Source organism: Alligator sinensis, unplaced genomic scaffold (genome assembly GCF_000455745.1).
Source record: "Alligator sinensis unplaced genomic scaffold, ASM45574v1 scaffold994_1, whole genome shotgun sequence".
Classification (NCBI taxonomy): domain Eukaryota; kingdom Metazoa; phylum Chordata; order Crocodylia; family Alligatoridae; genus Alligator; species Alligator sinensis.
This window is the reverse complement of record NW_005842488.1, coordinates 804212-816323: the sequence shown is the minus strand read 5'-3', so window position 1 is coordinate 816323 and position 12112 is coordinate 804212. Positions and strand designations below refer to the sequence as shown.

The window sequence follows — 12112 nt, the reverse complement described above, 5'->3', positions numbered from 1 at the left end:
AGGGTTTCTTTGCTTTTTTTGCCCCCTTTTATGTGTCCTGGGATGGTCCTTTTCTGTGCCTGCAGGATTAGTGCCTTGAGAAACGCACAGCCTTCCTGGACTCCCATCTCTCCAAGGCTTTTTACAGTCAAGGCTTTTGCCTGAGCTCCATAGGGGAGCCCACTTCACCCACATGCCCTGGGTCCCACCATGGGGGGCAGGGGGTACTCCAGAGCCTGAATTCCCCCCTGAGCCCTAGAGCTGCCCCCCAGAGACCAGCTGCCTATGCCCTGCTCCACCCAGCTGCTCTCCAAAGGGGCCAACAGCCCCTGCATTCCCACCCTAGCTCCACAACTTGGCTGGTATTGCCAGTCTTGGCTGCTTTGAAAGGCAAGGACCAGGCTCCAGCAGGGAGGCTGAACCCCAAGTGACACGAGCAACATGGGTGCCAAGGTGAGGTACACTAGGCCCACGGAGATCTGGGCAAGCCTAGCCTAGCCCAGCAACATCTGCGCCAGTCCCCCAGCAGTCAGGGGTGAGCAGTGGCATCCCCCATGCCCGGAGCACACAGAAACCCAGAGGCTGCTGCTGCTGGTGTCACCAACCACCCTACCCATGGGAGAGCAGGTACCCCAGGGCATGCAGTGTGCAGGTACCCAGTGGTGCCCTCCTGCTACAAAAGGCCAACACCCCTTGGCCAGTTTATAGACGGCCACCAGATCCCCTCTCAGCCTTCTCTTGTGGAGGCTGAACAGGTTCAGGTCCCTTAGCCTCTCCTCGTAGGGCCTGCCCTGCTGCCCCCGATCATGTGGGTGGCCTCCTCTGGACCCTCTCAATGCTGTCCACATCCCTCCTGAAGTGCAGCACCCAGAACTGGACGCAGTACTCCAGCTGCGGCCTGACCAGTGCCGCATAGAGGGGGAGGATCACCTCCTTGGACCTGCTCGTGATGCATCTGTGGATGCATGACAAGGTGCAGTTGACCTTCTTGACCACATCCCCACACTGTCAGCCCATGTTCATTTTGGCATCAATAATGATTCCAAGATCCTTTTCTGCCTCTGCACTGATGAGAAGGGAGTTCCCAGCCTGTAGGTCTGCTGCTGGTTCTTCCTCCCCAGGTGCAGCACCTTGCACTTGTCAGTATTGAATCCCATCCTGTTCTCATCTGCCCACCCCTGTAACCTGTCCCGATCTAGTTGTAGCCTGTCCCTCCCTTCTAGCATGCCCACTTCTCCCCACATCTTCTATCGTACCCACTTCTCCCCACATCTCTTCACACACAAAGGCCCATGCACCCAGGTGACGCATGCAGAAGACTTGATGCGTGCATGTGTGTGCAAACATGCTCAGGCAGAGCCCAGGCCCATGCACACATCCACGGCATGTGTGCACAGAAGGGCAGGGGGCACACAGGCAGCACGCAAAGGCATACAAACACACGTGTGGGCAGCCAGGGTCAAGGCAGGGGAGATGCTGCGGCTACGCCGGCGTGCCTGGCTGCATGTTCCTGGCGTGTGCGCCTGACACAAGGGTTTTTCAGGGGTCACGGTGTCCTGGCAAAACAGGAAGCGAGACAATAGCGGGCCCCATGCTGCAGGGCCGGCCAGCGCATTCCTCCCAGGTGCTGACCTAGGCTTGGGGCTAGGGGTGGGATGACGGCAGCCTGTCATAGTGGAGCACACACACCAGCCCCACCCCCGACCCCCGGCACACCCGTCCCCATCCCTATTCCCCCTGCGTCCCTGACACGTGCCCCTACCACAATCACATGCGCCCAGAGATGCACCCCCGACAAACCCCAGCCATGCCCCCAACCCGCCCTGACAAAAACCCCACACACAGCAATAGGACATGCACATGCACATGCGTGCACACGCACACAAGCACCACAGAGCAATACGACCCAGACACAGCCCCCGCAACACCCCCCCAGCAAAAACCCCATACCTCACTATGATCCAGACATGCCCCTGATCCACCCCTGACACAGCCCCCCAACAAAAAAGCCCCACAACAATATGACCCAGACAACCCCCCACCACAACACCCCCCCCCAACAAAAGTGCCACATGGTAATATGATCCAGACATACCCCTAACACCCCCACAACAAAAACCCCATGCTGCAATATGGCTCAGACACCTTCATCATGGCCCAGACACTGAACACAGCCCATACATGCCTCTACCACACCCCACCCAGCAAACCCCCCATACCACAATATGACCCAGACATGGCCCTGGTGTATCCCCAACAACCCCCCCAACCCCCCCCACTACATTATAACCCAGACTTCCCCCCTTAAATAGCACCCCCCCCAAAAGCACCACTGATCTACAGCAGACATGCCCCCAATGCACTGCCTGCCCCAACAAAACCCCTATGCTTTTAGCTGGGGCCACTGCTGCTACCCCTTACACATGGGCTCTTTGCCTGCAGGACCACAGCCAAGGGGTGAGGGCTCGAGCTGCTGCGCAATACCGTGGAATGGATTTGGGGACCCCCCTGCCCCAGCCCCAGCCCTGTCTTATTTGGGCAGGCTAGATGGAGGGGGTGGTGTCCCATGCATCCCCCCCCTCTGAACAGAGCATGTATCTGGGGGCTGGTGTGCGATGGATGGCTCTTTTATGCTGGGGAGCTCAGTCCACTCTCAGCTCTTCAGGCTGTGCCCTGGCATCGAGGCACAGTCCCTGGGCAGTGCAGGGAAGCTGTAGCAAGGGCACAGGAGGGCACAACCCCCCTCCACCACCTCAGCCATGCACCCCACACACCCGTAGAGAAGCCGTGGGGTACAGAGAGCACTTTCCCAGGCCAGTTCTTCCCCACCTGTGCCCCACTTCCAGCAACTGGAGAACAGGCCACTAATGAGGTGGAAAGCTGGCAGCTCTCAGGGGCTGCCAGCCGGGGCACGGACAGGGTGCCAACATGCAAAGCATTCCCTGTGTCAGGGCCAGGGAGATTTATGGCTGCACAGAACAATGGGGCCAGGAACTGGGGCAGAGGGGAGCAGAAAGGCGGCCCACGAAACAGGAGGCAGCAAGGGAAATACTAGCTCCCATGCAAGGGAGATGAGCAGGGCGGTAGCTGGCCTGGGGTCAGGGATAGCAGGCAGTTCCCTCCTTGCCAGGGCAGAAAACCCACTTCTCTCTGCAGGTCCCGAGAACAGCCACGAGCAAAACCACGTGGGTGACATGCTCTACCCAAAGGCAAGCCAGAAATCAGCCCTGACACAGTCACAGTCATCCCTTGGCCTCAAACCACCCGAGTCCATCCAAAGCAGACTTCAAGGGGAAGGTCTAGCATCTGGCAGATGCTGTATAGAGGGCTGATGGCAAGCAGGCTGCATCGGTGGGAAAGGAGACCACAGAGGCGCTCCGGGACGAGGCTTCCTTCCATTTATTTACAAATAATAAAAAGCACAATAAATACAAAAGAACCTTAAAATACAAGCCCTCTGTATAGGCAGGTAGGTAGGTAGCTTGCTCTCTCCGTTCCTCTTTGCCTACAGACCGACTCAAAGCCTGGCCAGTGCAACTTTTCTCAGCCAGGCACGTCCCACCTGGAGCAGGACAGATCTCTTGCCGCCCCCCACGCTGCCTGGGAGCACCAGAAAGCTGCGAGCACAACAGAGCAATGCAAAGGGTAATAGAGACTAGGATGCGCCGGCAACCCGAAGACATCGCTGGGGAGAAGGCTCAACCACTGGCTTCAACAGGAGGCTGACATCCTGAATTGAGGCCCCAGGGCAAGACTATTTTCTGCCCAGGAGCATTAGCACCATCCAGGCAAGGCCAACCCTGCTGACTCCTTGGTTATCCTGGCAAGCGGAGGGCTGGGGAGTGTGGGACCCACTAGAGGAGCACGCTGATGCCATGCTACTGTCTCTGTGCAAAGGTGCGTGGGCAGCATGCACACCTTTGCACAAGGAGTGTTTGCACGTGTTTGGCTGATGCATTGTTTCAAGGGCTCCTGAGGCCTGTGAGTTAATGGCTGGCTTTGGCAGAGATGCCAGCACCTCTTCTTGAGCATGGTGATGGTGGGAAGCCTGGGGGTTGCAGGGGCAGCACCTGGAGGCCACAGGACAGTGGGGAGATGGGCCTGAAAAACTTCTTGGAAGAGACTGGGAAACCTGAATGGGGACATCCCACAAGTTGCCCCTTAAATGCCACAGGCATCGTGCCCTGCCTCTGCAACACCCAGCCCTGCCATGGAGGGAACCCATTGCTGTGCCCTGCCTGCACTCTGGAGAGCTGCCCGCTGACAGCTTGCTGCCCCACAGCCCTGGGAGGAGAGCAGCCTATGCCCAGGTCTGTCCTTGCCCCCAGTGCCCAGTACCCAGACACCCCTTGCTCTCCATCAGAGCGGCGCCCGGCTCCACGTGACCCCGGGTGCTGGAGTCAGCAGTTCTAGCTGCACCCCCAGCCCTGCCGCTCCCATCATGTGGAAGGCAGGGCTGGTTCGCTGATCCCTCTGCCGCTTTGACTTGAATGGAGGCAGCCGAATGTTTAGACTGAGGCCGTGAAGCTGACCAAGCCAGCCGCGGCATTAAGCTAAAGCATTTGAACAGCGTAAGGCTCCCAACAATGCCCTGTTTAGCCAGGCTGGGATTAGACCGTTAAGACCCTGGTGTCATGAACAAAGCTGGGTGCCGGGGTTAAAAGAGAAAGCCAGGCTGGGATGCGCTTTCCTGCTCTCAACACATATCATCTCCGGGCCAGTGCACAGCGGCTTTGGTGTCAGCAAAACCCCCCCAGGCCCCGGGAGCAAAGGAGACCAGCGTGGGATGAGATGCAGGGCTGGGGGCTCTGAAGGGGCACAGGGGGGGATTGGGGGGTGCTAACACCCCACAGGGTCTGGAGTGGGCTGTGGAAGGCCCCAGGATGGGCTCATGGGGTTGCAGGGGTAGAGGCAGATCTGCTCCCCGGAGGCTCCTGACAGGCTGTGCCACCCGCTCTCAGGGGCAAGGAGCCCGTCTCGGTGTCACTAACTACCGCAGGGGGGAGCAGTGTCTGCCCACCGGGAGGCAAAGGGGTTAGCTCCAGGCTTGGCTCCAAAGGGTGGGGACTCAAGGGCCACCTAATGCTCAGAGGTGCCTCTGGGAAGAGCCCAGCAACGGGGGGCATGGCAGAGGTGGGGTGAGGGGCAGCCCAGGTAGGAGCTTTGTGCCCACAAGGAGCTGGGGGTGGGCAGGGACACAAGCACCTGTGGGATAGGCATGAGCCCAAGCCTCACGGATGAGGTCCATAGCAGTTGGTTGGGAGGTCCCCTCCTGTCTCCCTCGGGGACCTAGTTAGAGGCTGCCCCCAGTACAGGGGAGGCCTGTGCTATGAAGCCATTTTCCTTGGGGGCAACTCCATGAGCCTTAATGGACCTTCCAAAACCTTTGCAGACCCAAGGCCTCGGGGATCGGTCAAGACCTCCTACAGCCTGCCCTGGTGCCGAGGGGTGCCGGGGAGTGGCTGGGTCTCACACCCATCTCCTCGCGGGTCCCCGGGAGAAGCCAGAGCCTGCCGCGGGTGCCGGGTGCCAGGGCCAGATCACAGTGTGGAGAGCACCGGGGCGGCGGGTGGAGGGGCCTCACTTGCGGTGGTGCATGTCCTCCATGCTGACCCGGCCCCACACGCCCACCACGAAGGTCTCGATCTCGCACTCGTTGCTGCCCCGCGTGATGCGGAAGTAGCCGTCCTCTCCCCAGTCCTTGCCCCAGGAGTTGGCAGCGATCTGCCAGGAAGGAGGAAAAGATAGTCAGCCGTGGATGCCCCAGGGCAGAGCCCTCTCCATGATGCCCATTCTTCCCCCCCACTCACGGCACCCACTTTAGGGTCAGTGCCACACAGACCTGCTGGCGCCTGACCTTGACACTGAGCCTTGTGGCATCTAGCCCACTAAGGCACGTGCGTGTCCATCCTCATACATCAGCCCTCCCTCGACCGATGGCAAGGGCAAAGCCACATGCCCAGGGCAAGAGCCTCCTCAAGTGACCAGGGTCTGTGAAGCCTTGCAACATTATGAAAATACCCCCTAGTACACGGGGAAAGCCTCAAGCACCCGGCCACTACCGTGTCCCTCCTGGCCACCCTGGGCTCCTGCAGTCTGGCTCGCTTTGCATTTCCAATGCCTGAGGGCACATCAATGCCAATGGCTCAGCTACGCCTGCTACCACTGCACAGCCCCTGCAGCCAACCCCAGCAGAGGGGAGGCATTTACAAGGGCATCTCTGCCCAGGATCATGGGCACCTGCATTAAGGACAAGGAGCTGCGCTCACCCAGTACTTCCGGCTGTGCCCATCAGGCGTCCGCTCTTCTCCCCACCTACAGCGGGAAGGAAAGGAGCAGGTCATTAGGCAGCTGGCAGAGATGCTCCCCTCTCCCCTCCCTGCTGACTGACCATGGACCTTTCCTCCTTGCAGGCAATGGGGTTGAAGCACGGCCCCGCCGGCCTTCAACAGCCCTTGCCGGGTCAGCTCACGATGCAAAGGCAACTGCCCATGTGCCCCCCTGTCTCCAAGACAGCCCAGCCGGATGGCTCCAGGGGCTGGATCCTGCCTGGGCACGTAATCCTGGAGCCACCAGAATGATGCCTGGGGCCCAGGCTGCTGTTCCACGGCTGGAAGCTGCTGTCAGTGCCTCTCCCGCCAGCCGACAGAGATAGGGCAAGTGGAAAAAAGTCCTGCACTCCTTGTTTGTCTTTTTCTTGGCTTCGGGCTCTTCCTGCCATGAGAGGAGATGTGACCCCTCCGGGAGTGTTTGGAATGGATAACCATGGCAGCCCTCCGGTTCGTCTCCCTTCAGGAGGCCAGGAAGGAGCTGCAGCGGCTTCTCGGTGCCAGGGGTTGTTTAGCGGCATTGCTTAGAGGAAGGGCGATCCTTCAGGCCATGGGCCTCCCAAGGGGCCCAGCTCGAGCTTGCAGCTGGTTGCAAAAATGCAGCCAGGTATTATTTAGCCCTGGGGCTGGGCAAGTCCAGGGTTGGGTGGAGAGGGCTGGGAATGGAGCATGGACGTACTACACAGACGGCCCTGCTCAAGCCCCTGGCCCCTGACCCAGAGCCCACCACGGCCAGTGCCCCATAAGTCCTGACCGCAGTCACACTGAGCTCCCTTCCAGCTCCACCGCTAGCCCAGTGCGGGCCTGGCTGAGAACGTCACACTCAGGGCATCGGTGGCCAAAGCCCTTGTTTGCTCTGGAGCCCCTTTGCGCCACAGCTGGAAGGCTGGGGCAGGACAAGCCCATGGGTACGGCCAGCTGGGGCTTGGCATCAGGTACCTGAACATGCCTAGAAACATCAGAGAGGAAGAGACCTCCTAGGCCAGTTGACACCAACCTTTTGAACTGGTGTGCCACAAATTAGCGCCCCCTCCCTGAACTCCAGTTCCCTTTTGCTGCCTGATCTGCTGCTCTGCTTTCTGCTCCCTGCCCTGTCTGACACCATGCTGCCCGGTCCCCTTCCCGGTCAGCTGCATGCCACCCACAGAGGCTGCCCATGCCCCCGGTGGCACAGCAAGACCACCCCTGTCCTAGGCCACCGAGTCCAGTCTCCTGCATTCGAATCCCCCCGATCATCACTTCCAGACTTTGCTCACAAGGCAGGAACACAGAAATCCCCAGCGCCCCATGGCATGATGCCACAAGCCAAAGCAAGGGAGCCGAGGGCACTGCCACCATAGGGTTGGAGCTGGCCACACCACAGAGGAGGACAGAGCTCCCACACTCTGTGCCAGCCTAAGGGGACCCATTCTTCCCTGACCTCCAATTTGGGAGAAGAACCGGACCCTCCAGTCCTCCAAGTACCTGCAGGAGCATGGTCAAACCTCCCAGCCTCAGGCCCCGAGACTTCGGAGGACAATGGACCATGCCCCAGAAGCCAGTCGCCTTTGTGGGGGGGACAGCGGGATTCCTCCCTGCCCCCCCAGGCAAGCCCCGATGCCTGGGCCTGCCACACACCGCACACAGACCTCAGGCAGGCAACATCCTGCTTCCAAGAACCAAGCCTGGACAGCCCAGATAGGAGGAAAAAGCCAGCGGCACTTTTTTGCAAAAACACTGCTCAGGTGCCCCCCACCCACAGCACCCAGCAAGGCGGCCAAGTCAGCCTGCGCGGAGCGGGGCCACGCAGGTCACGGCATGCTGGGGCAGTGTCCGGGGGAGAGGCGGAGGGCCGTGCATCTGACAGCGCGCGGGGCCTGGAGCCAGGACTCGGATGCTGTTCTTGGCGCTACCTGCCGAGCTGGCTCAGACCCTCCCAGGAACAGGACATTCCAGGCTCCTCGGGCTTTGTCCGGTCTTGTTTCCCAGCATCGGCCCCAGAGGAGATGCCTTTGCAAGGAAGAGGTGGCCCCGCTTTCCGGGCCTGGGAAGGTGGCCTCTGCTACACTGCCCGAGGGACCCTGGGCAAGGGATTCGCACCCAGACCCACGCTCCTGTGGACTGCAGTGGGGTCTGGCTCTCTCCGGGTTCCCTGCAACACCCCTCGCTCTGCCCAGTTTGTTCGGGGTTGAGCTTTAGGGGCCAGGCAGGGACCATCTCTCATTGAACACAAGGACAGGTCCTGCGCCAGCACCCTGGGCTCAGCGGGGGTGGGTTTAACCACTGCTGCAATGCAAAGTCCCCCTGGATCCCCTGCCTTCCCCATGAGAACAGCTGCCCCCTGCTTTGCTGCTCTCTGGACAGGGTGGGACTGAGCAGGGACGCCGGGAGACTGTGACTCAGAACAGAAACAGCGCAAGGCGGGGACCTGTACCCCCTCCCGGCCCTCTGCCCAAGGAAGGGAGCGCCCTTCCTCCGCGGCAGGAAAGCCTGTCTTCTCCAGCACACTCCCTCCCAGGGCCATGCCTGGCTCCACACAGCCCAGAGCTTGGCATGGGGGGCTGCAGGAGAAGCCAGATTGGGGCAGGGACCGTGCAGCTAGAGAGGGGCCCATCAGTGCCAACACCAGCCCCCTGGCAGGAGCCAGGGACTTTGTGCCCAGAGCCCACAGGACAAGGACCTCTTTCCCAGGGAGGCAGCATGCCAGCGCAGGAGGGACCCCTCTCCTCTCCATCCCACACTGAGCAGTGCCCAGCCCCTTACCCTGGGCCCAGTTGAGAGGCTGAGGCACAGAAGAGCAGGGGCTGCGGGGCGGGATTGAGGGGCATTGGCAGGGTAGCAGTGGGAGCCCCAAGGAGATAGAGGGAGGGGATATGGATGAGGGCAGAGAGGAGCTGGCAGAGCTCCCAGCCAACCTAGCTGAGGGCACATCAGGGCAGGCAGGCACCGTCTTACAGCCTGTGCCACGCTGTCGGCCACTTCCTTCCACGAGAACTTCGCCTGCCCTGAGGTTTCCTTAGAGCAGAGGAAACCGATCTGAATTTCCCCTCCCTTGGCTTCCATCAAAGGCCATTCGAACCAGCTCTGCAGGGGGCTGGACCCAACCTGGCCTGTAGGAAGCACTGGGCAAGTCTGGGGCACTGGGAGGTTGGCAAAGACTCAAGTGATGGCCTGTGGAGTCTGGGCAGGCTGGGAGTGGTCTTCCCTTGGAGACTACTCTGCCTTTGGGCCAAATAAAGAGCCTGGTCCTCATCCCCATCTGTGATCCCAGAGGGGAGCAGGCCGATCCAGCTGCAATTGTGCCCCAGCCCCTGCCTTTCTTGTGCAGCCCCACGAAGCACTTCCATTTCTCACCCCGCAGTCAGTGCCAGCCTGGCCATGCAGAGCTGCACCAACACCCATGAGGCAGGCAAGCCCAGCACCCTCGCTCCCTGCCTGGGTTCCCTGGACCTGCACAAATCGCAGTGCCCGCCGTGATGCCACAGACAGCTCAAATCACACAGACTGCCACAAGCCCCAGCTTATGCACAGACACACCTTCAGGACACACCCCAACACACACCCTCCATACACACAACCTGACATACTCCACACACACTCACAAGCACACGTTCCCCAGCCACTCCAGCACATCTTCTCAACCACATGCCAGTCCAAGACCGCCAGCAGATACAGGTACACACACACAGACACAACCATGCCCCAGCATGCACAAACATGCCCGTGTGCATTCACACATGCACACACACATACACAAGCATGCACACAAATGCAAATGCTTGCCAAGGCCCTTACCCTGTGAGCTTGACCGAGTGGGTGCCGTGTCTCCGGTGGTGCTCTGGCTTCCCGGCTGCTACAGGCGTGTGCCGATAGATGCCACTCTTATACATGAAGAAATCCTCGTGCACTTCCATGATGGCTGCAAGCCAGGGGAGGAGAACAGTTTTATTCTGGGATCACTGGGGAAATGGGCCAGCTACAGCCCTGGGAGCAGTTACATCTGCTGCGGTGGGGCAGGTCAGGACAGAGCACTGACCCAAGCTGGCAAAGATCCCTTCACACCAATGAAGTCTCCTCCAGGGATGACTTTGGTCCTTCAGGCCAGACTTCTGTCTCTGCTAGCCCCTACCTAGCAAGGGGAGCTTTAGGGCAGGTCACTGCTGATCTTAGCCGGGGAAAGTTTGCTTGGCCCCTGTCCACCTGGACTATTGCTACATTCCTGCCTAGGGAGATCTCACCGATGGAGGGCATGCAAATTAAAAAGCAGCCACTGGGATGTCGAGATCAAATCTCAGCGGTTAATAATTGACACGTCCCTAGTGGAAAACAGCCCCTGATCATGACGATAATGCAATGGGGAGGCCTGGGGCCAGCTGCTATTAACCAGCTTCAAGGAGGTTTTAATCTTGATTCAACAAGCAGAGGAAGTTTACTGAGCAAGAAGTCTGGTGACTATTAAACAGCAGAGTCTTTCCAGGGGCTGCAAGCTGGTGTTTCCCACTGCATCTGTGGTCAGAGATGAGGAAGGGAGGTTGTGATGCAGGCTGGCATCACATTGCACGGGATTGATCGCACCTGGTGCTTAGAATATAGCCAGAGCTAGGTCGATTGGTAGATAGGGGGAACATGCTCTTGGCTGTATATTGGCTGAGTGCATGATTTGTTTAACAGCCAGCTGTGCGGTAGACAAGCAGCTGGTTGCTGGTCCCAGCTCCACCCCACCCCAACCACACCTGAGTCTTGACCTGGCTCTGGTGCAGTGCCGGGGGCTGGGACCAGCAAACAGCTGATTGTCAGCCCCAGCCCCAGCACCGCACTGGAGGCGGTGAGGACCGCTAGTGTGATCTCCATGGAGCCATCCCACAATAACACAGCACATATTACTAAGCACGACCTGGAGATACTCCTCACCTGAAAAGTCCTAACGTGGCCAGCATGCACTAGCACCAAGTGCATGTTTTCCTGCTTGCAGACGTTTGTGATAAGTGCAGTTAATGCGTCCTAAGTGTAACGTGTGACAGCACCCCGAGAAGCCCTAAAAGCATACGGCAGGCTGTGCTTGTAGGCAATGAGCAGTTTTGCTCCAAGGCCTTTTTTTTTTAGGTCTTGAGGCTATGCACTAAACAGCGTGCTGCAGCTAGGGGCAGAGAGAGAATTTGGGAAGGGATGCCAGCACAATCAAAAGGCCTGATGTCCATCTGTCCTGAAACCTGCCCCACTCTGGGACTCAGCCCCTTGCTATTGCTACGGTATTGTTCATATCGTGGTAGCAGCTAAGAAGGGATCATAAATTCCCGGTTGTGCCAGGTGTCTTATAAGCACCGAACAAAGCCCTGGCCTAGACCCACCTGCCTTGGGCTGTGTCTACACCTCATCCCCAGTTTCCACCCTACTCTGATTCCCCAAGTTAGGGAACGCCCCTTCGGCACAGCCATCTCACATTGCAAGGTCCAGCTTGGCCTGTTCTCTGCCCCTTCGGGTCATTCATCACCCTGACACCTGGTGCTTCCGGCAGGGCGACAGGACTATTTATTCTCGCTTCCCCTGCCACTGGGTCCCTCCCCATTTTGCCACCCGTGGCTGCTCGGGCACAGTGCCAGCCCGGCACACACCCATCCGCGATGCAGCCAGCAGCAGAGGCTGCTCTGGAGGAGCTGAGCCCACCCTGGGTGTCTGGCTGGGAATGGCTGCTCCCAAAATAGAAAGCAAAGGAAAAGCCAAGAACCGAAGGAAGCCTGGCCTTTGGGAGACAGGGTCACTCGTGTCCTGGGCAGGGCTAGTTGTGGCTGGGGGTGGGGGGAGCTAGCAGGCCTCTGCGGTGGCCT

At 59.3% G+C, this 12112-nt stretch overlaps 1 protein-coding gene across 4 annotated transcripts in view; it reads right to left on the bottom strand.

Moving 5' to 3' along the window:
• Window positions 1-3360: 3360 nt before the first annotated feature.
• The window catches only part of TINAGL1 (tubulointerstitial nephritis antigen like 1), a 24149-nt gene continuing 15397 nt past the window's right edge, over window positions 3361-12112 (bottom strand). For 3 of the 4 annotated variants that reach the window (XM_006031244.3, XM_006031242.3, XM_025212855.1), the window contains exons 10-12: window positions 10083-10206; window positions 6249-6294; window positions 5560-5703 (exon numbers count right to left, since the gene is read on the bottom strand). In XM_006031244.3, coding sequence (XP_006031306.1) covers window positions 5560-5703; window positions 6249-6294; window positions 10083-10206 — 314 coding nt within the window. Of the gene's footprint in view, window positions 5704-6248; window positions 6295-10082; window positions 10207-12112 lie in introns of all 4 variants that reach the window. The other variant, XM_025212854.1, reaches the window with a different exon arrangement.